The sequence below is a fragment of the Aquarana catesbeiana genome, linkage group LG04 (assembly GCF_042186555.1).
Source record: "Aquarana catesbeiana isolate 2022-GZ linkage group LG04, ASM4218655v1, whole genome shotgun sequence".
Taxonomy (NCBI): Eukaryota; Metazoa; Chordata; class Amphibia; order Anura; family Ranidae; genus Aquarana; species Aquarana catesbeiana.
The window spans coordinates 369,627,245-369,651,534 of NC_133327.1; the positions used below are offsets into that span (position 1 = coordinate 369,627,245).

Consider the following 24,290-nt stretch of genomic DNA (forward strand, 5'->3'; position numbering starts at 1 on the left):
AGTAAAAATAAAAAACTAAAATAATATGGTTGCATAAGTGTGCACACCCTTAAACTAATACTTTGTTGAAGCACCTTTTGATTTTATTACAGCACTCAGTTTTTTGGGGTATGAGATGAGTCTATCAGCATGGTACATCTTGACTTGGAAATATTTGCCCATCTCTTCTTTGCAAAAACACTCCAAATCTGTCAGATTGCGAGGGCATTTCCTGTGCACAGCCCTCTTAAGATCACCCCACAGATTTTCAGTCGGATTCAGGTCTGGGCTCTGGCTGGGCCATTCAAAAAAACGTTAATTTTATTCTGGTGAAGCCATTCCTTTGTTGATTTGGATGTATGCTTTGGGTCATTGTCATGCTTAACCGCTTGCCGAGCAGCCACTGCAGTTACACTGTGGCAGGTTGGCTCGGCTGCACAAATTGCCGTACCGGTACAGCAGTCCCTTTTTTAATGGCTATAGCAGGTGTGCACCCACGGCGCATCACCAGAGACGATGTTCGCGGGCAACCCGCGTTCGCTCTACAGAGACCTAGAATGGGGATCTGTTGATGTAAACAAACAGATCCCCGTTCTGTCAGGGGAGTAGAGAGAGATCGTCTAGTGATCTAGTTCCTAGTGATCAGCGATTTTCGCAGTCCTGCTAAAAATTGCTGATCACCGCCATTACTAGTAAAAATAAAATAATAAAAATGCCATAAATATATCCCCTATCACTTTTGTGCAAACCAATCAATATACGCTTATTGCGATTTTGTTTTTGTTTTTTTACCAAAAATATGTAGAAGAATACATATTGGCCTAAACTGATGAAGAAATTTGTTTTTTTTTTTTTTTTTTTTTTTTGGGGAATATTTATTATAGCAAAATGTAAAAAATATTGTTTTTTTTGTTTTCAAAATTGTCTTCTTTTGTTTATAGCGCAAAAAATAAAAACCGCAGAGATGATTAAATACCACCAAAACAAAGCTCTATTTGTGAGGAAAAAAGGACCTAAATTTTGTTTGGTTACAACGTCAATTGTCAGTTAAACCGAGGCAGTGCTGTATCACAAAAAATGGCCTGGCCATTAAAGCGGAGTTCCACACAAAAATGGAACTTCCGCTTTTCGGAACCCTCCCCCTCTCTGGTGTCACATTTGGCACCTTTCAGGGGGGAGGGGGGTGCAGATACCTGTCTAAGACAGATATTTGCACCCATTTCCGGCATAGACTTCCATGGGAGTCTACGCCTCTTCCCGTCCCCACCGCGCTGTCTCCTGGGAAACACACAGCTCCCAGGAGAGAGCGGGGACCACTTACGATGTGCAGCGCGACTCGTGCATGCGCAGTAGGGAACCGGGAAGTGAAGCCGCAACGCTTCACTTCCTGATTCCCTCACCCAGGATGGCGGCGGCAGCTGCCGAGAACCGAGCGGGTTCTCGGCGTCGCCTGCCGACATCGCTGGACCCTGGGACAGGTAAGTGGCCATGTATTAAAAGTCAGCAGCTGCAGTATTTGTAGCTGCTGGCTTTTAATATTTTTTTTTTTTTTTTTGGCGGTGAGGGTGGACCCCTGCTTTAAGAGGGTAAATCCTTCTGGGGCTGAAGTGGTTAACGATGAAGTTCCGCTTTCTAGCAGAAGCCTGAAGGTTTTGTGCCAATATTGACTGGTATTTGGAACTGTTCATAATTCCCTTTACCTTGACGAAGGCTCCTGTTCCAGCTGAAGAAAAACAGCCCCATAGCATGATGCTACCACCATCATGCTTCACTGTGGGTATGCTGTTCTTTTGGTGATGTGCAGTGTTGTTTTTGCGACAGACATATCTTTTGGAATTATGGCTAAAAGGTTCAACCTTGGTTTCATCAGACCATAACACATTTTCTCACATGCTTTTGGGAGACTTCAGATGTGTTTTGGCAAAATTTATCCGGGCATGGATGTTTTCCTTTGCAATAAAAGGCTTCTGTCTTGCCACTCTACCCCATAGCCCAGACATATGAAGAATATAGGAGATTGTTGTCACATGTACCACACAACCAGTATTTGCCAGATATTCCTGCAGCTCTTTTAATGTTGCTGTAGGCCTCTTGGCAGCCTCCCTGACCAGTTTTCTTGCGTGCAGAGCACAAATGAGCGAGGGCCCTTTGTCACAAACAGGTGGAATGGAAAACCCCAGCAATATGTGGCGTCTTCTTCAAACAACTTTTCTAGCTGGGGCTTCAAGGTATGATGCATCTGCAAGATACGCCTGGAGAGGTCAGGAAGAGTTTGAATTGAAGCGCCATCAAAGACTATCGGACCCTGGTGTCATGCTTTACAGAGAATCGCCTCTTTAATATTATAGAAGTGCACTATACATAGGATGTCCCAAGATCTTCCATCTGCCAGAGGAATAGGACCCTGAATCCATTGAACCCTGTCTAGCTTCAGGTATTCTGCAGAGTCTCTGCCCAAATTCTGTTCAGTATGGCTGTGACTGCAGAATGGAGCTCTCTAGATGTCATAGCCTCTGGTATACCCTGTAACTTCAAATTATTACTTCTGCGCCTATTTTCTAAATGGTCCTGCTGCAGTCGCAGAGCGTATAGTTGTTGCTGTATAGTGAGCGATGTAGCTGGCTGCAGGGATTCTGCCCCTATCACAGTGGGCTGTAATCCCAATGCCTCTGCCTGTGTCTTGGGGGAGCTCACCTGAGAGTGCCAGAAAGGTGTTCTGTAAAGAGGGCATGTGGGCAGGACAGTCCTGGGTGGCCACGCTCTGGGAATTGGTCGCCATGTTGTCTGCAAGCTGCTCTGAGGTAATGGGAGCACGTGGAGCAAAGAAATCAGCAAGGAGTGAACTACGGGTAGCGGGACCAGCACATGAGGGTTGTGAGAGTGTTTTGCTCCTTTTGGCATGTTCAGTTGCCGTGGGTGCAGGTGGGAGGTCAGTCTGAGCGGAGCTCCGGGTCAGTGCTTCCACACTCCACCATTGCGTGGCCACATCTCCTCTTTCTATCCAAAAAAAAAGTTTGGGCTTTACATATAGTGACTATAGCGAATAGTGATTGATAAAAACATAGCTGTACAAAAGCCTTACTTTTATTTCTCTTTTGCAGTTTATCAAATGAAATCTGTTTCCTAATTTACTGTTGAATGTAGAAGTTCATATTCTAACTAGTCTGCTGAAATGTAATATTCTTATATGTGGAAAGGTAGTCTTAAATACATTATTTGCTTAACATTTTGCATTCCTGTGGAGTATGTTGCCATAAGGCAATCTTATGTTAAAATCCATGTTATTTCAGTATGTATACTGTATGTTGATAAAGAGCTTTGGTTTTACACAGACATAGTCCAGTAAATTATAGGTAATATAAATAAAAAAGATTGGCATTTAGTTCTAAGTGCAAGGCAAGCCATTCCCCCCATGCCAGACCCTTGAGGTGCTTTACAGCAGATGTGAGTCATTAGGCACACGCTTGTCAAGCAAGCAATTAGGAACCGGAAGTAATATTTGCCAAAGACTGCCATAGTAACCATTTAAACACAGAAATACAGTTGGAGACATTTAATTGGAACCTAGTTAATTTGTATTCACACTTATAGAATACAAGTCATTTGGCATACAGTGATTAAAGTTCACAACCCCGTTACTGGCTTAACAGAAATATCTAAGAAAGCATTCAAATACAGAACATTATTAACCTTCTGGTAAATACTATCATTTTAACTGACTGTTTCATCTTACACATTCTGTCTCTCTAATAATCTGAGTCCTGTACTATCTAACAAAATGCCACTCAGCTCTGCTTCTGCAAGTTGATGGACAGCCCTCCAATTGTCTCCATAGTGACCGAAAGCAGTTAATTTTCCTCATTGCTATATATATTCTGTTTCAATCGTTTTTATTGGTATTTTGAAAAATATAGAGTAAATGAACACTGTGCAGAGCAGCAAAGAATCCTTGCATGCTCTGAATCATACAACAAGAACTGATACAAAACAAATGAGGGGAGGCAAGTATGAAATCATCAGGGGAAGATCTTGGTAAATGGTTAGCTCTTTGGTAAGGCCACGGTGGAACATGTGGGCACCAACTGAAATAGGTGAGAAAAATAAGCTTTGGATCATGAACATAGTACATTACGAAGACATTATTTTCCCTGAGAGGTAGCCATCAGGATTATTGCCCTGTATATCAAAATAAGGATCAAGGAGGGCAGGAAGTTTGAGACCTTGCTGAAACATAATCACTGTGAGTATGCCCTCAAGAATGATATAGAGGGTTCTAGTCCAGTGACCAATTTTCTCTAAATATCTTCCCCCCGTTTCCCCTGTTGGGGGCTCCAATCCCTCAACTATAACAAAAATTCTTTCGAGAGGAAGAAAAAAAAAGAGTGGGGGAGGGGAAGAGCAGATAGGACATAATTCTTAGATCGGTTGGGATCAGAGGAACAATAGTTATGGTAAAGAAAGAAAGAGGAAGAAGTGAGTCCGACCGGGGATCCTCCACTCATTATTGGCATCAGTCTCCTGGGACATTCAAATAATCCAGTCAAGGAGACCAAATTTTGTCAAAGGTTGGTAGCTTATCTCGTAAGATACTCACTACCTTTTCACTCAACATGATCCACGTAAGTTTTCATTTCATCAAGGCCATATCTATGACAGAGCTTTTCCATGCTGTGGCTATAGCGATTTTAGCCACTAAGAACATAAAATAAATTAGGGTCTGGGTATGTCGAGGGATATTTTCAACAGGCTTATTTATTAAGGCTACACTCGCTTTTTTAGGGATATTAACCATCGTGACTGAGAAAATAAGTGAGTGTACCCTTATCCAAAAGCGGTGAACCTTAGGGCGCGCCCACCACATATGTAATGGTGTGCCAATTTGACCACAACCCCTGAAGCACACGTCTGAGGTGCTTGGATACATCTTTGACACTCAGGTACCAAGTACCATCTGGCGTGGACTTTATAGCCTGCTTCTATCGAGGCTACATTCAGAATGCTTTTATGAATCCTCGTGCTCCATTTACGCCAGTCTTCCGCCTTGGGGGTTATAGACAGATCCCTCTCCCACGCCACCTGGTAGGATAATATATCATTATTGGTGTTGAGCAGTTTATGTAATAGCGAGATGCTCCCTCGCAGAGCAGCATCCTGCATGCATCTGTTTTCAAACACAGTACCGACTGCCACATCAGAGCTGTCTTTCTGTAGGGATTGGAGAAAGTGATGAATTTGTTGCAAGTGGAAGCTCTCAGCGGGGGGCATCTCCAGGCTTCCCATGAAATACGGTACTTTCCTTTATTCAACCACCAACCATACCTGTCAGGTTGCATACTCGGTGAGCTACAGGGATATGCGATGAGCACAGAGGCCATCTCCTGCAGCTTGTATTCCACACCTGTAGTGAATGGGAGAGCGGTGGGCTCAGTATAGCCCTGTGGTGTTTCGGGGTGTCCCAAAGGACGAGATGCATTGCAAGTGCAAGTGGGAAAATTGCCTGGGCCTCTATGGCAACCCAATCTGGTTGCTAATGTTTGCTATGGAGTTGGCCTAGTTGAGCGATCTGTGCTGCTAATATTTCCGAAAGTCTGGCACCCCTAGACCACCCATATCCTTAGGAGCGTACATCGTGGCCCTTGCTATTCTGTGTACTTTGATACCCCAGATAAATCGGAGTACTTTGGATTGGACCAATTGTATAGCGCTAACAGGGACCTGGATCGGTAAAGTACGAAAAAAATATAATAACCTGGGCAGGATTGTCATTTTCACTGAGGCAATTTTACCTATCCATGATAAGCTCACGTCTGACCATCCCTGCATGTCCTCTAATAACCCAGCAAATAGAGTAGGCTAATTGGCCTTGTAAAGGGAGGAAACGCGGGGGGTCAGTCTGATTCCTAAATAGGAGAGGGACGTCGGCTGCCACTGAAATGGGTATTGCGATTTAATACTCTGTAGTGTCGGAATTGAAATTCATCGCTTCTGATTTGTCATTGTTAACTATGATCCCAGAAATTCTGCCAAAGTGGTCCAGAAGGGAAAGTAGGTTTGGCAGAGTAGTGTGGGTTGAGGTGATGAACAACAACAAATCATCAGCGAATAGAGCACACTTATGGCTCCCCCCCCCACTCGCTATCCCCAAAATGTCTTGGTTTTGCCGTATCTCTATTGCAAGAGTTTTGATGGCTATGACGAACAGTATAGGAGATAACGGGAATCCCTGCCGAGTGCCCAATGAGATGGGTATCGGATCCAATCTGTGGCCCTCAGAACTATCTGCGCTGTGGGTGAGCTATATGAGGAGTGCAGCGAGGCCAAGAACTTAGGACCGAAGTTCCATCTCAACAGCACCCGGAAAAGAAATGGCCACGAGAGGGAATCGAAATCTTTACAGATATCAAGAGACATCAGCATCCCGGTCCGCCATCAGTGTTAGATATTTTAAGAAGTTTCTGTTTTAATACTGTCCAGAAAATACTGTTTGTATCACTATTTTATATTTTTTAAATACAATTTTTTTTTCATTATATTGATCGTTGTATGCAATTAGATTTTATGTTTTATTTTTAAAAAAAGCTGAATTTTTCATGTTCCCATGCCTCTACCATATATTTATACAGAGAGTGGAATCTTTGCTCATTTGTGTCCAAAATTCTTCTTATGCCCTGTACACATGATCGGACATTGATCGGACATTCCGATAACAAAATCCATCTGATTTTTTCTGACGGATGTTGGCTCAAACTTGTCTTGCATACACACGGTCGCACAAAGTTGTCGGAATTTCCTAACGTCAAGAACGCGGTGACGTAGAACGCGTACGACGGGACTATAAAAGGGCAGTTCAATACCAAGCGCGCCACCTTTTGGGCTCCTTTTGCTAATCTTGTGTTCGTAAAAGTTTGGTGAGAGACGATTCGTGCTTATCAGACTCGTGATTTTCAGTTCGTTTTTCTGCTGTTCAGTTTGTGCTTATAGGTTTGTATCTGGTCTTCAGTGCGTGTAGTGAGTTCGCGTTGATTTATCATTGTGTTCTTGTCCACTCGTTGCTGATTTTCAGGTCGCTCTTCACAGGCCTTGCCATTCTTCAGTGCGTTCTGTTACTTCGTTCTGACCAGTCGACCGTTTTGAAGCCATGTTACGTGTATGTACTCATCGTAGAGTTTATGCTGTGCAGGGGCTTGGTGTTGGGGTTCTTACTTTGACACAAGCCCAGTCCATGAACAGGATGGGGAGGAGTTTATGGACCAAGAATTGGTTGCTCCAGCGTGACCAATTCTGTCACATGCCTTTGCTTCGTGAGATCCGTGAGAATATTCCTGACGATTTCAGGAACTTTCTCCGGATGACGGACCTCGTTTTTACCGTTTGTTGGCTTTGCTGACCCCTTATATCAGCAGGCAGGATACCTGCATGAGGCAAGCCATCACTCCGGAGCAGAGGCTAGTTGCCACGTCGCGGTACTTGGCGATGGGAAGAAGCCTGCAGGACCTCAAGTTCTCGACAGGCATCTCCCCCCAGGCTCTGGGGATCATTATCCCAGAGACCTGTTCTGCCATCATTCAGGTCCTATATTAAGGTAAGATTTATCCTTTAACATCACATTTTATTGTATTTAATGTTTGATAATATATTGTATTTCTTTCATCATTCCCTAATTACCATGATTGTAATATGTTGTGAATGTCCCCTTTATCCTCATGCATGCTGGAATGTTTTACGTTTTTTTTTCCTTCATACATATTTGCCTTCACTTACCTCTCCAGCATGCTCTCCTGGGCCTATATCCACCTCGCCTAGTCACTTAACAATGTATTTTGTCAGCTCCATAGTAGTGCTTTACCCTAAACACCCCCCTAAAATGTGTACAAATGTTATTTGTGTCCTTAAATTCTGGCAGAGTGCCAGAGGCTTTTTTTTGGGTCCCAAACTCATTTGGAACCCTCCCTCCCCCCAACCACTAAGTCAACCCATACCAATCCTCTATCTGCTGACTTTGCCAAACCCATACACACTATACCTACCTCTTTTGTGGTCAGATTTCTGTATGAATTCCCCAAAGCATGTAGTGCAAGGGCCTGCCTGAATACTTTCAAATGGTACTGTTTAAAGTTTTTCTATCCTATTATTATCTTGATAGGTAATTGCAGAATGTTAAAATTATGCTCCAATTTGGACAGTGTGTAATTATATTTTTGTATTATGACACTTCTTACCTGTCAAGTGGGCTGCCAATAGTGTAAGTAAGGAGGGGCTGGCCAAAGTAATACACATTATTTAGGCATTCATCTCTCAATGAAGTGGAGAGGGTTACCTGTCCAAAACATCTCCCCCCTAAAATTTTAACAATGGGCCATCAGAGGGGGTGAGGAATCTGATAGGTGGACCTTATACTTTTGTCTTTAAATACTCCCTAAAATAAATGTTATACTGATATTGGCCAAGAATGTTTGTGTCTAATCTGCTTTCAATGTTTATGTGCAAAATGACATTTTTTTTTTATTCTTGTTTGACTCCACAGTTTCCTTTCAACCCACAGGAATGGCAGACTGTGGCCTCCCACTTTGCCCAACGGTGGGACTGTCCTAACTGTGGAGGGGCAATTGATGGGAAACATGTCCACCTAGTCCCACCCCCCAACTCGGGGTCATACTATTATAATTACAAGGGGTTCAATAGTATTGTGATCTTGGCGGTGATGTCGGCTACTTACGAGTTCCTGTATGTGGACGTGGGGAAGAATGGCCGGATGTCGGATGGTGGAGTCATTGCCCAGACCGAGTTCTACAGGCGTCTCCAGAATGGCAGTTTGGGCTTGCCACCTCCAGAAGACAATGCGGAAGGACTCCCATTTGTCTTCGTTGTGGATGAAGCATTTGCGCTGGGGGACCATCTTATGTGGCCATTCCCTATGAGGACCCTCACCCCAAAAGAGAGGGTTTTTAATTACCGGCTGGCCAGAGCCATAAGAGTGGTGGAGAATATATTTGGAATAATGGCCAGCCGGTTCTGCCTATTTCTTACACCGATACACATGGCGGAATATAAACTCAATCACATCATCCTGTGTTGCTGTGTTCTCCACAACTTATTAAGGAGAAATTCTTTAAACTATGCTGCCTCAGTTGAGCCTGAGGCCGGAATTCATATTAATGACCCAACCCTGACGGCGCTTGAAACTGGCCATCCTGGCTTGCCCACCCGAGTGCCCCTGAGGTCCGTATAAGATACATGGAATACTTTGCGGGTAGGGGAGCCATCGATATGCCAGACAATGTCTGGGACATTTTTAAAATAAAAATATATTTGAAACTGAACAAATATTTGCTTTGATTTACTGCTTGACTTTCTTTTAGCTTTCTCCTCGGTTATGTTTTATTAATGTTCTAATTTTTTGGCCTTTTTCTTCAACAGTGCAAATGAAATTTCGTTGACACATGAGGTGACAATCTCTTCTTCAGCTAACTATTATTATTATGTTGTGGGTCTGCTACACACACCCCTTGTTTTTTTTGTTAATGTATGTAATGCATTACTGACAAAAATATTAATAATTTTCCTTGTCAAAAGAAGTTTATTGAGTATACAATGTTATAAAGATACATAAAGTAAGTTTACAAGGATCTATAAAGTAAGCTCATTGTTTTACAGTAGGGTTTATATAGGTAAATATCATGAAATGTCAAATATTAAACATTGGGTTCACGTAAACCTAAATTAAAAAATATTATTAATTTTCAACACCATGACCGAAATTTAGGGAGTCATGAAAATGGCGTGATTGTGTAAAATTAGAAAGCACTGTTGGGTGTTATTTACTAAAGGAAAATAGAGTTTGCACTACAAGTGCACTTGAGACTGCACTAACACTGCACTTGTAGTGCAAAGTGGATTTGCCTTTAGTAAATAACCCCCATTGTCACTGAAAACAACAACTTTACTATATAAAATGCTTTTGAGCATTGATAGAAGAAGCCACACATTGTTGATTATCAATCTTTTTAATCAAAGCACAATCACGTGCGTTTCTAAAATGGTCTTTGAACAAAACCAACATGTTTGTTGTATAACATTTTTAAAGGTCACATTAAGTAGAAATTTCCTTTTAAGGTAAAACAGGCATGTTTAAACCCATAAAACAATACACAACTCTGGAACTTACAAAGTTCAACTTTTATAAAGTGAAGGCAAGATCAGACATGAGTATGTACAAACTGTGTTTGATAATGCGTTCAGCAGATGGGGTGATGTCCCCCCTGTAAAAGCCAAATTAAAAGATGCACACAAATTGCCTAATGTCAACATGTGCTAGCTGCCATCATGGTGGATCAATGGACGTGTTTTGTGGGTGTAACTAATTTTATTTAAGCTAATTTATTATTGAGGAAGGGGTTGCACCCACAAAACGCGTACATTGATCTCCCGTGATGGCAGATAGCACATGTTGACACACTGTGTGCATCTTCTAAATTTGGCTTTTAACATACGGAAAAAAAATTTGTTACAAAAAAAAGGGATTTCTGGGTGTTTTAGATTTCCCCTAAAACATCAATGATGTTCTTCATTTTGTTTTGAATACCATTGATGTTTTGCTTTACGTTTCCTAAATTACACCCCATTATCTCCCCGATGAGGATCTGGGCACTTTCACTGGTGAAATGACATTCCTCTTCCACAACATCCCGATCACCTACAAAAAAAACAAAAAAAACACACCATGTATTATAAATATGCAGGCATACATCTCTTACCTGAGGCTGTGGTCGCAGACACTCACCTGTTGTGGTGACAATTTTTACAACGTCTCCCTTCTCCTCTGGTTGGGTTTGGGGGGGTCCATGGTGTCTCCTGATGAGTGGTGTCCTCCGAGTCTTTTCTCCCCTATGTAAACAAAAAAGGTATACTTGGCACACAGATATTTGATGGCAGAAATAGGAATATGAAACATTGCTTGAAAGTGGGGTACAATGGTCTGTTTTAGCAGAGTTCGAAGCTGAAGAAATTTTTTTGTCCTTTGTAAAGCTTGAATACTTACCTGTTTTGTGCAAGCTTCACACATGGAGACACCCCTATAATATTCACTGGAGCACCTGTGTGGGACCCCTACTAATAAAAAGGGTGTTATTTTGTCCCACACTAGTGCTCCAGCGTCCAGATGTGTAAACAGCTGCTGAGTGTCCTCTCCTTTGGCATCTGGCCAAAACATCGTATTTTAGTGGCTAAACGAACAATGTTTCCTACGAGCGATTATTGTGCTCATGAACATGAAAGTTGCCATTTTTAAATGTACAACAGTAAAGAAAAGCACATGGAGCAGCACGAACGTAATAAAAAGAAAGAATAGGAACACAGGACAACTACTTACTTTTTTTCAGCACTCTCCTGATCCTTCTATACTGATCGTGCTCCCTTAATTTGAGGTCCGACCACCGTTTCCTCAGTTGATCCTTGGATCGTTGTACCCCAAAATTCTTCTGCAGACTCTTCACAACTTTAGCCATGATCTTGGCCTTTCTGACATTTGGGTTTGGGTAAGGTCCATACTTTCCATCATAGTCTGCACTTTTTAATATGTCCACCATCTCCACCATCTCAACAAAGGCCATATTTGAGGCCTTAAATCTCCTCTGGGATCGTGACGTTTCTGGCTCCGGGCTTTCCTCCTCTTCGTTGCTGCTATTATCATGCATCTGTTGTCTCTCCGCCATGTGCTCTTCCCCACTGCGCCGAAAGAGAAGGGGCTGGGAATAGACTAGAAAGAACGTCAGGGGTGGGCGGAGTTTCACGCATGCGCAGTGTATATAAAGCGCAACACGCGTGCGTCGTACGTACGATCTGTGAGCGGAGAAGGGAGTATCGGAAGCGCCAATCGTGGTAACGAAGTTACAAGTTTAACTTGGGCCTATACTGCTTATAGATTGAGGCCTACGTTGGGACAAGATTAGGAGAGTTTAGCCTGACATTAGGGTTCGTCTTGTGTTTTGTCTTGCAGAGAAAATGGATGGCTTCCATGATCACAACTTCCTCCCCCTGTTCATAGACAAATACAGGGAGCTGCCCTGTCTGTGGCAGGTGAAACACCCGCATTATAATCATAAACAAAAGAGCCAGGCAGCGCTGGAGAAACTGCTGGAGTTGGTGAAGCTGGTGGGCTCCATGGCAACCATCCCCTATTTAAAAGCCAAAATTGGTGGCCCCAGGAGCACTTATCTTAGGGAGCTCAAGAAGGTCCAGGATTCCCAGAGATCCGGAGCTGCAGCAGATGACATTTATGTCCCTGGGCTGTGGTACTATGAGAGACTGCGATTTCTGTCAGACTAGACTGAAATCAGGGAATCCCTCTCAACCCTTCCTTCCACTCTTCCTTCCACACTATCTTGCACCCCAGCTGAGGCTTCCGATGTCCAACCTGGGACTTCTAGCCAGGAAGAAGTGGAGGAGCCCAGCTTGAGCCAGGTATAGCATTATTCTACAGATTTCTTGGCAAAACATAAATGATTACCAGATGTTATTATTGCTCACTAATAGCTGATTTAATAAAGGCATTTACATATCAATAGACAGTAGTGGGCAAAAATAATTGGGACAAGAATGAAAAGTGCTGGGCTCAGAATGATAGTCTTTTCTATTTATTAACAATCAATTTGCAACAGTCATGAGATGAAAATTGTGTGTGATTGATGAAGAAAAAACTAAAACTATGTCACTTTTTCATACACAGGAAGACCTCAGCCAGGAGGAGGCTGTGGAATATGGCACACAGGAGGAGGCTGTGGAATATGGCACACAGGAGGAGGCTGTGGAATGTGGCAGCCAGGAGGAGGCGGGGGTTAGTGGCAGCCAGGAGGTGGCCAGGGTAAGTGGCAGCCAGGAGATGGCAGGGCCCAGTAGGAGCCTCACACAATCACAGGTTATTCCCCTCCACCTTCCAAACAAAAGACCCAGGAAGGGGAGTAACATGGAGGAGTCAGCGCTCAGGCTGATTCGGGAGGCTTCTGCGTCCCTCAGAGCCACCCCCACTCATGAAGAGGCCTTTGCCTCCATGGCTGCCACAAAACTGCAGGACATGCAGGAGGGGCAACGCCTCATGTGTGAGGAAATAATTTATAAAACATCAAATAAGGGGTTGAGGGGCGAAATCACACCTAATACCCACCTGTGTGAGTTGCATCATCATCCTCCTCCTCCTGCCACAGCTCCAACACCACAGACACAGCCTGGAAGGAAGAGTGGAAGGAAGACAAGAAAGTGATGGCCTGGGTTCAGTCTGGTCTGACAAAAGATGCAGGCTCTTCTATGACCACAGCCTGGGGACATACATGTCATCTGCTACTGTTAATGATCTCTTGGACTTCTGGACTAGATTGTACTCCCTTAAATATATGGACTCCTCAGGCCACCAATTTTGCCTGAAAATAGTTGATGTTTGCCCTGGGGGCCAAAGGCTTCACCAATTTCTGCTGTTTCTCTAGCATTGCCTCACTCTTTATTTGGTTAGGACCCCTTAATAAAGGTATTTTTTGGAACTAATACTTGCCTATGTGTGTTTTCCTTCAAAAAGGACAGTTTGTTTGTGAGGAGGCAGGTACATTTCCAAAATACAATGTGAAATTAACAAGGGACACCAACACCAACCAATTTCCTTGAGATTAAAAAAGACAGGATAATAATGGTGTTGTGGTAACTTGACACACAAAACACACCCAAAACTATTCTGGAGATCACCAAAAAACAAAAACAAAAAAAAAACAGGAGATCTGTGTTTTTAAAAAAATAAACAAATAATACCAAAAAATAAATTGAAAAAAATAAAGACATTTTCGGTAGATGTGACAAATCAAAATATTATATTCATGAAATCACGAGAAATAATAAAGAAAGAAGTTTGTGAAAAGTCTGTGTAAATATGAGCAGCAAAACAACTTCATTCTTCTAACATTATAAAGAAGAAGAGAGTGCGCTGCATTCAACAATTTAAAACATTGCAGCGTGACGAAAGTGCTGTATTCATTACGAACGCTAATTTTATCAGACCGATCAGTTCCATCTCGGAATTTATTCTGAGCATGCGTGACACTTTGTGCGTCAGAATTGGCCATACACAATCAGAATTTACGCAAACGGATTTTGTTGTCGCAAAATTTTATAGCCTGCTCTCAAACTTTGTGCGTAAGGAAATTCCGATGGAAAAAGTCAGATGGAGCCCACACACGGTCGGAATTTCCGACAGCAAGCTCCGATCGCACATATTCCGTCGGAAAGTCAGACTGTGTGTACAGGGCATTAGTATGTGGTAACTGAGTATTATTTGCAGTGTCTGGACTGAATCAAATTTCTGTTTTTGCATTGTTTTTCTTGGTCTTCATAAAATTTCCACATGAAAAAGCATAATGGGGAAAAAAAAAACATTTTTTACCTTTTTGAAAAGATTTACTTTTTCTTACAAAATGGGCAGTGATTGTATGTATTTTAACTGCTTGTTTACAATTTCAGCTACAGTTATGATTTGAGTCACTCGCTCCAGTACAATCTTACAATCTTACGGATGCCCACTGAAATGATGAAGTTCGAGATAACAAATCAGACTCGTCAGGAAGGTTTTGATATATTTGAGGATGAAGCAATAAGTAGCCATGGTGGAAGCAGTGAGTTGTATATCTTCTTATTTTCCTGACTGTTTAATTTCTGAGCACAAAATCCAAATTTAAACTTGATATTCCCACTAAGAATGATTTAATTGGAAAAGTTTATGAAATCAGACTACTTGTTCAGATGTACTTATTTATGTAAAATGTTATGCTTCATAATTTGATTCTTACAAATGCCAATCGATTTGTACACAAAATAGGTCCTGTAATTTTTATAGCGTGTCGATCAACTTTTTGAGTTTCACTAAAATTAGAAAAATATGTAATACCCTCCTATTTATTTTATTTATTTTTATGTTTTATTTAAAAGGTAATATAAACCCATTCACTAAAATCTCATGTAATCTTTATCATGTTAATGTCATTTCAAAGTCATTTTCATAACTATGAAGCTTTTGTTAGAATCGCTCCTGGTGATTCCCATTGTGGCAACCTTGCTACTAGGGGAGCAATCGGATCAAAAACTGATGTGCAGCGTCCAGCACACAGTACAGGTCCTGGAGAGATTTGGTTGCGTACATAAACTTCAGAAGTCTGCCTTGGTTCCAACTCAACTTTTTAAGTACATGGGTTTAATCTTAGATAAGGCTTTTCTTCCACACAAAAAATGCTTCCCTTTTCTAGTTCAGGTGGAGTTCCTGAGGTCTTTGGAAAGTCTCCTGATCCAGGCATACATGATAGTGCTAGAGGAGATGATAGCCACCTTCAATGCCCATATGCCCAGTTTCACTTCAGAGCTCTGCTGCTTCATAACCTGTAAGTATGGGACAAATGTCATAAGTCCTTGGATTTGCTGGTGCATCTGACTCCCAAGTTCTGGAATGGTGGCTATCCATGCAGATGCTGGATGCAGAGAAATCCTTCATTCTGATGAATTGGAAAGTCTTGACAATGGATGCCAGCCTGTTAGGCTAGGGTGTGTTCTGGAGAAACTCCCCAGTTCAGGGAACCAGGTCATCAGAGGAGCTGAAGTTGCCAATCAACATCCTGGACCTGAAATTAAATGAGGTGATGTGGGATCCTCCGCTCAAAGAGGGGCTTAAAATAGAGTGCATGTGTCTCATTACCTCCAGGAAGAGAAGAGCCCCAGGTGCTGACTAAATGCTGATGCAAGTAGAAGAGAACAGAAAGACCTGGACAGCCGCACACCGGAATGGATAAATCCGTCTTTTTATTCAAAATACAGGATCATGGGGTACACAAAACACGACTGTGGGGTGGTACAAGAATATTTGATGCGTTTTGCACTTACACCAAGTGCTTACTCATAAGTGCTTCAAGTGCTGCCGGTGTGCAGCTGTCTAGGTCTTCTTGTTCTCTTCTACTAACATCCTGGACCTCTGGGCAGTTCAGCTAGCTCTCATACATTGGTCTGTCTGCTTTCACATCTTTCCAGGGGGGTGCAGTTGAACAATGCCATGGCCATCAATGAAGGGGTGACAGGCAGTCATGCTGCTCAGGAGCCTGTCCTGTTGCTGTTGAGTCCTGTGATATATGAATTAAGAAAGTAGTTTTTTTGGTTTACCTGCAAAATCTTTATCTAGGAGTACATCACAGGACACTGAGATCAATCCCCTCTTGCTTGTGTTCCTCATTGCTTGATACAAAATTAAAGCTTAGCTGAACTAGGGTTATGCTTGGGTGAGGAATTTTAGGAGGGGTGGGATCCCTCCAGGCATACCTACCCTTAATCTATCCATTCTTACATGTGCTCCTACTATGGAGGCTCTGGAAATTTAGAGTTAGGACCACAGCATATACAGAGGTCCCTTGGCGTTGGCAGTATGGCTTATGCATATATTTGCAAATGTGTGCAAACATAACCCTTTGTTTTTAACATAAACTGTTAGGGCCAATTTGGTTGTTTTGCAGGTTGGTTGTCACGTACCTGGTAGGTTTTGAGCCTGAAGTGCAGAGAGAGACCTCCCCTATGGCTCCCACTCTCGGCCCTCTGAAATTGGGACAGAGGACACAGGAGTAAGGAGTGGTATGGGTGCCTGGCAGGATCAACAGTCACCCAGAAGTCCTGGAGTGGTGGAAACTCAGGAACCAGGAACTGACGAGAAGACTGGAGATTGGAATGCAGACTGAAGCCAGGAACAGCAGCAGGTAAGTAGGCAGAGAACTGGAGTGCTAGACTGGAACCAGGAACCACAGCAGGTAGCAGACTGGATACTGGGATGCTGGACTGGAACCAGGAACAACAGCAGGTAGCAGGCTGGGTACTGGAATGCTGGACTGGAACCAGGAACAACAGGAGATAGCAGACTGGATACTGGAGCGCTGGACCGGAACCAGGAATAACAGCAGGTAGCAGGCTGGCTACTGGAATGCTGAACTGGAACCAGGAACAACAGGAGATAGCAGACTGGATACTGGAGCGCTTGACCGGAACCAGGAACAACAGCAAGTAGCAGGCTGGATACTGGAAGGCTGGACTGGAACCAGGAGCAACAGTAGGTAGCAGACTGGATACTGGAGCGCTGGACCAGAACCAGGAACAACAGCAAGTAGCAGGCTGGATACTGGAACGCTGGACCAGAACCAGGAACAACAGCAAGTAGCAGGCTGGATACTGAAAGGCTGGACTGAAACCAGGAACAACCGTAGGTAGCAGGCTGATAGCAGATATCAAGCAGAAGGATAGTCAGACAAGGCCGGTGGTCGGTATCAGGCGGACAGCAAAGGTACCAAGGATCAAACAGGAGAATGGTCTAAGCAAGCCAAAGGGTCAGATGCAGGCAGATAGCTGGATAGTCAAACAGGAAGCCGGGTCAAAAAACAGAAGGTTTCAGATCAGATCAAGTTTTGGCACACGGAACGCTGTAGAGCAGACAGCGGGGACTGAGTGTGACAGGCAGGTTTAAATAACCCGCCTGGCGCCAACGGGGGTGCGTGCCCGTGCGCGGTAGCGCCCGTGTGCGGTAGCCCCCGCGGCCGTGCTCCCTTTCATGTGCACCTTGCTGCAAAGGACAGTTATATATGGCCTTTTAAAAACCTGAAACATGGTATATGTGGTTGTTGCCATTTTTTTGTACAGTTGGGTGAGGATTCATGCCCTTTTTTTGGTCAGAGCCCATTCACCTAAAGGTGGCAACATAACCAAAGTAGTCATGAATATTTTATTTTTTTTAAAGGTAACTTTTATTGTACAGTATATAAAACATACACATACAGTATACATAAAAAACAAAAAAGAGAATTGAGCAGTCACAGCTCAATTATCACCATACAACGCAAACCAAATGTCCACTTAATACACCAATACTAAAGAAATGGAAGGGCAGTTGTACAACACTAGTTCATCAAAATATGTAACATATAAATCGTCAACAAACAATGCAAATAAGCAGCAATGTTTTTCAGCAAGTAAACCCTAGGTCCAATCAGCACCAGTCATGAAAACTCCTCTGTTTTTCTTTGGTTTTACAGGTAAACCAAAAGTTCAGTTGTTTTCAAAAATAATCTTTATTTCACAAGTAGGTAGTTGGATATGACCAATTACAATAGATGACATTTTGCAATCTTTGAATTAAAGGTTCTTGAACAAAAAGAATGTCTGTTTTTAATTGTGTGGTAACCAAACACAACAAGGGTGCAATTCTGTGGAAAAAAGCAAACTTTGGTTTACAGTACACAGGAAATGCAGTATCCAACAGAATATTTTCTCTACCTGTAATATTTTCCAGTATAAATGTTCCAAGCAATGTTGCCCTAGTATCTGAAGAGGTAAAATGTAACTATGTTACCCAGATATGGAAGAACTTATCATACTGGCCTATCTCTTTGCATCCATATCTTTGATCTTAGCGATCTATGCCTGAATCGAGAGAGGTTACTTTTGTTTCTAATGGAGTGAGATTAAAGTGGTTGTAAAGGCACAAGGTGTTTTACCTTCATGCATTCTATGCATGAAGGTAAAAAACCTCTTGTGTGCAGCAGCCTGCCAGCCCCCCTAATACTTACCCGACCCCCTTCTTGATCCAGCGATGTCCACGAGAGCCTTGCCGCTCCTCATTGGCTTTTGGCAACAGCTCTGTCAGTCTCAGCCAGTGAGCCAATCGGGAGATGCAGGGGGCGGGGCCAAGCTGCAGTCCCGTGTGTGAATAGACACACAGAGCCGTGGGTCTGGAGCACGCCTGCTTGGGGGCCCCCACAGCAAGCTGTGGGGGCACCCGGCAGGAGTCAAAAGTGCCGACATGGGCCCTGAGAAGAGGATAATCAAAACTACTGCACAGAGCAGGTAAGTATAACATGTTCATTATTTTAAAGAAAAAAAAACGAGGCTTTACTATTACTTTAATCCCTTTGCAACATTGATTACAATGACTGTAAAGTTAAAACATTTTCTTTTAAAAATAAGAAACATGATATACTTACCTGCTTTGTGAAATGGAATTGCAGAGCAGCCCTGATCCTTCTCTTCACAGGTCCCCCCGCCGACACTCCTGGCTCCTCCTCTTCTTGGTGTGCAACCATAGGAAGCCACTTCCTATTCTGGCACACCTGCGGTCTTGATCCTAAGCAGCACTGCCTGCATCCATAGACACAGACAGCGGCTCGGCCCCACTTCCCGCTCCCTTTTTACAGGCTTTGACTGACAGGAGTGGGAGCCAATAACTCCTACTGCCTCATTAGTGCCTTTGAAAGCAGGGAGAGTCGCTACAGACCGTCACAGCCCTGGATTAAGTGAGGGCTCAGGTAAGTGTGGGGGGGGGGGGTAGGAGGGGGATGCTGTTACTCAAATATTTTTCTCCTTAATGGGAAGAAAAAAAGACTTGGCTACGCCTATGGGCAGTCCTAGGTATACACCACCTCTCTGCTATAGGCCTTCAGTTTTTTTCTGCCTAGTCAGGAGTAAGGACCTAGTTCCCTGCTGGGATCTCTAGTCCTGGGAATTTTTTTGTTATTTTCTTTTTTTCTTGGATTTTTTTCCGGTGAGATCTACAATCAACTGCCGGGCTGGGCGATGGGCTGGACACTAAGATCCAGTGGTATCCCTAGTCTGGCCAGCAAGCACATGCAGACCGCAGCTACATGCTAGGTCAGCCGCGACATAGCCCCACTGGACGGAGGCTGGCCCTGTGAGTTAAACATCTCGCAAGGTCGCATACGACTGGGTCTCGGCCTGAGTCACATCATTCCTCATGGCCGACAGCCCCCCACTTCGGTGACGAGGGGATCTGTCTGGGAGTGTTACCCATACGCTTCGCTGGATTGGTAAGTTCGGGGTCCCCTCCTCTCCTTCCCTGGACGTGACGTGGGGCGCAGGTACTCCCAGGGGTATAAAAGACGGTTATCAAGTGTCGCGCACAATAAACCTGATGAACCACCACTGCGCTATGGTATTAATTCCACTGTGATACCTGTAGCTGCCAACTTAAAAATGTATAATGTGAAAACATATTTTAAATAAATAAAAATAGTGACGCTATAAACACCATAAACATCAAATAATGGTGAATGGAGTACTTCTAAATTATAACCAGTGATGCAAAAAACAATAGTAATGGAAAGTTTTATAGCTGTACTCAACAGCCATATACTAAGTGACCGTGGTAAGTGCTATAAAACAACTCAATGATGTATGATCATAATCCTTGAATGAATAAAAAATATACAAACATTTCTCTTAGTCAAATATACAAAAATAATCAAAATCAAAACATCTGCAAATAGTTCATGCAATGTTAAAAATGAGAGACTACAATAAAGTCCGTGCTCAAAGGTGGATATCAAAAAGTGACCCTCAAACATAAATCTTCCTGTGTCAAAGACAGCTCCTTCACCACACCAGCCGTGATTGTGATCCCCTCATATGGAGCCGCACTCACCAGAAAATAATGCCTTGCACTCTCATGCTCCGCATAGATGCAGTGAAACAATGCCCAAAATGGGTTATCCAGACTGGATGGAGCTGCATCCACAGCAGATGGAGTTCTCTAGTTATCAGCGTTCCTCACCAGGCAAAAGGATATGTCTCCATGAAAAGAAATAATGCTTCCAATAGTGTAATACTGTTTGAGAACATTTATTGAATTGCATAAAAAGATCTTCTATAATTATACTCACATTTCTAAAAAAGTTAAAAAGCACATAAACAGAAACTCCTTGTGACTGCTAATGGCAATGTACTGGTGGTTACGGCGGACCCAGGATGCAGCATATGAATCTCACCCCTCCCCTCGTTAGCTCTTCAACAATCCGAGGCGATAGTAGCCGGCCAGTGCAGAGCGCAGTGCGTCACACGTTACGAGCAAATGCTGGGTTGCCGTACAGCCACGCCTCCGACATGTTTCGTCACATTGACTTCTTCATAGTACTCCACTCCCTGGGGTAGTCTGTCCCTCAGGGGTTCTCCTCCACCTCCCTTCCTTCCCCGGGTGAGCCCCAGGCTTCTGGCCTAGGTGCTGTTGGACACACTGTCCCACCCCCTCTACCCTTGGGGTTGCTACTGGGGGGTATCCCTTGGGCCCACCTGCTGCAGTGGTTGGGCCTAGGAGGCGGGTGACCGGACGTGTGCGATCGGGGGAATGCCGGCTGCGGCCCTCCTGTAATTTAGGCTGCGGCCTACCACCCGGGCGCTGGGTGAACGGCCCCAGTGTGTGCTGCGGTTTTTGGGTGTCTGCCCTCCGTTCAGCGGCTCGGATCGGTCCGGTCCCCCCGCGGACCGCTCACTCACAGCAGGTGGCCAAAAATTTAGGCTGCGGCCTAACGACCTGGTGCTAGGTGGGCGGCCGCCGGAGGCCACCGCTTCCGTTTTTTAGGTGTCTGCCTTGGTTCAGTGGCTCAGATCGGTCCGGTCCACTAGGCCGTAGCTTTTGCGGCCTGCTAGGCCTTGTGGCCGCCTCCTACCAGAGGGGTGGTACTGTGGGGGCTCTGAGGGCATTATCCTTTTCGGGGTCCTTTAAGTGGGCCCAGCGTGGGTGCTCCTGGCGTTCCCTGTGAGGGGCCTCGGCCTGGGCCCCCTGTGAGGGGTCTCAGCGGTGCCTCATGTGGGCGGCATCCATCGGCGCCCCCTATGCAGGGCCTCAGTCAGCATCCCCTATGTGGGGCCTCGGTCGGCACCCCCCTGTGAGGGGCCTCGGTCAGCGTCCCCTGCGTGAGCCTCGGGTGGTTGGGTTCTCAGTTGGTGGCCCCCTCCTGAGTTTTTTGTGGTGGCGCTTAGGCATATAGCCTAGTAAATGGCACCCCCCGCCCTCGCCTACCTCTTCTGTCTTGAACGATCCTATATCTGGCTCTGCCGCCACAGACATGGCCCACCTTGAGGGGTTGGTGGCCACGCTCCCTGTCCTGTCAGGAAGTGAAGATGATTCCTCCACAACCGCGGTGGTGCGCGAAAAGTCGCTGGTTGTCGCACTTATTACATCTGTGCGGGAACCTTGATGGGGATGCAGCGGTGGCTGTGGCGGAGGTCCGGTTCCCCTTTGGCACCCATAAGCCGTCTTGCACGGCGACAGCATTCCCTTCTCCCTCTTATTTTGCCAAAGACTGGAAGTGTCCAAAGTGCCCTTTGTGCTTCCGAAAAGACTTGCTGTGAGGTACCCCTTTGAGGAGTCCCTCCTTCAGAAGTGGACTGTTCCACCAGTAGTGGACCCCCCTGTCTCTACGCTGCTCAAGGCAATCTTTGGCTTCTAAAGATCCAGCTGACATACCTGGAGGGGGAGCAGAATCCCCCTGACTTTGCTGCATTGGTGGACTTGTTGGTCTAGGCGCTACAGTTTGTCTGCTATGCCTCTTGGCCGCAGTTCCCCTGGTTGCTGAGTCTCTGTTTCCGCAGTGGTGCTTAGACAGCAAGCCCTGTTGCTTCAGAGTATGATTGTCCCGGTTCCTGTGTCGGTAACAGTTTGGGGGGTTTGGTGCTTCTAAGTAATTTTCTAGCAGAAAATGGAGATTTTTACATGTATGTGAGAAGTTTCAGAATTGGTCTGGTAGGCAAGTGGTTAAGTTTGGGGTGACACTGTGCTTGTAATGTTTAATAGACGAATGGATTACATAATTGTTCAGGTTAAAAAAAGACAAAAGTCTATCCAGCTGAACCAAAAGAATAATAACAAAGTGACAACCTCTTACCTCTGTATACACAATCCTTTACCAACAGCTGATCCAGAGGAAGGCAAAAAGCCTCAATAAAGCATGATCTAGTTTGGACCAGTGGGGGGAGGGATCAATTCCTGATCCCCCAGGAGGCAATTCGATATTCCCTGGATCAGCTATCCCAGGAGTTGTTACCTAATAATAATAATAATGTTCAGTTATGTTTTTTTTTGTATTTAGAAATGCATCTAGCTTTCCTTTACCTTGCCAGAACTAATTCTCGAGGGGATCTATTCCATATTTTCACAGCTCTTACTTTAAAGAAGCCATTCCATATGTGGAAGTTAAATCTCTTTTCTTCCAGACATAAAGAGTGCCCCGTTGTCCTCTGTGATGACCTGAAAGTTAACAACTCCACACCAAATTCACTATATGGATCACTTATGTATTTATACATAGAGATGATTCCCCCTCTTAATCGCCTCTTCTCAAGACAGAATAAATTCAGTTCAGCTAATCTTTCATAATATAGGCTCCTCCATGCCACTTATCAATTCTCTGATATCCTCCCTACTCTACTCTGCAAAATGCAAATTACTTACTTGCTTATAGCATACTCCAGTAGATATAGTGCCAATATGGTGCAAATAACACACAGTTGTAGTAGAGCTACAGACTTGAGTCTGGTCCCTAACCTGCACTGAATATTTCTGTGCTCAAATCCAAATTGTTTTACACATATATATTTAAAAAAAGCTGCAAAGATGATCAGGAGCCTGCCAGAAAGGGCAACAGTAGGAGATTGGCAAAGATGGTGTCAAACCTATGGATCGCGTAGCTGCTAGGAAAACATCTGGGAAGAAGTGACATGGGAAAAACAGTTAAAGTTCAATAAGGGCGCTTAGATACAGGGTATAGCGTCTTGAGTATTTTAATACTCTTGGTGAAAGGCATAAACTGGTAGAATACCAACTTCCATTGAACGTATACACCTAATGTTTATTGTAGAATAAAAATGGTTGGCACAACTATCTGGGCTAATAAACGCCCTAGAATCGCTAAGACCACCCTCTTCATATATAGGTTGCAAGGCGGCTTGGGGGTTCCCCATGTTGCCAGTTACTACCTGGCGGCCCAGATCTCCCAAATGACGCTACTCCATGCTTCCTCCGATGTCCCCCTGTGGGTACTCTTGGAGCTTCCTAATTGTGCCCCTCTTTCTATATAGGCGCTTCTATGGCTTCCTCAGACACTCCACCCAAGGTCACTAGGCCCTCTCATGCAACACAATTTAAAGCTATGGGAATCGGTACTCAGGCTCCCTTATGTCTCCCTATCTGCCCCGGGGCCTTATGCAGGTACACCATCTGTTGACCACACATACCCCACCAACATGGTCTGCATTTTGTGAGTGCTATGATGTTTTCCAGTCAGAATTGTTTTGTTTTCTCCAGCTCCAACACTGGATAGCTTCACTGCGTCATACCTCCTTTTATCCATTTCAGACAACCACTTTTGAGCACATCTGTCTACATTCCCAGGCTCTCTGGGCCTTATTTCCACTCTCTATGCATCTTTGGTTTTCAATAGTTTTTATTCAAGTTTTTTGCACAGTACAGAATA

General features: G+C 44.1%; 1 protein-coding gene across 2 annotated transcripts in view; it reads left to right on the top strand.

Annotated features, from left to right (window-relative positions):
- Positions 1 to 24,290, top strand: part of FIG4 (FIG4 phosphoinositide 5-phosphatase) — a 444,470-nt gene that overhangs the window by 132,875 nt on the left and 287,305 nt on the right. For both annotated transcript variants that reach the window (XM_073627061.1, XM_073627062.1), the window contains one exon: positions 14,476 to 14,627. In XM_073627061.1, the coding sequence (XP_073483162.1) occupies positions 14,476 to 14,627 (152 nt within the window). The remainder of the gene's footprint in view (positions 1 to 14,475; positions 14,628 to 24,290) is intronic.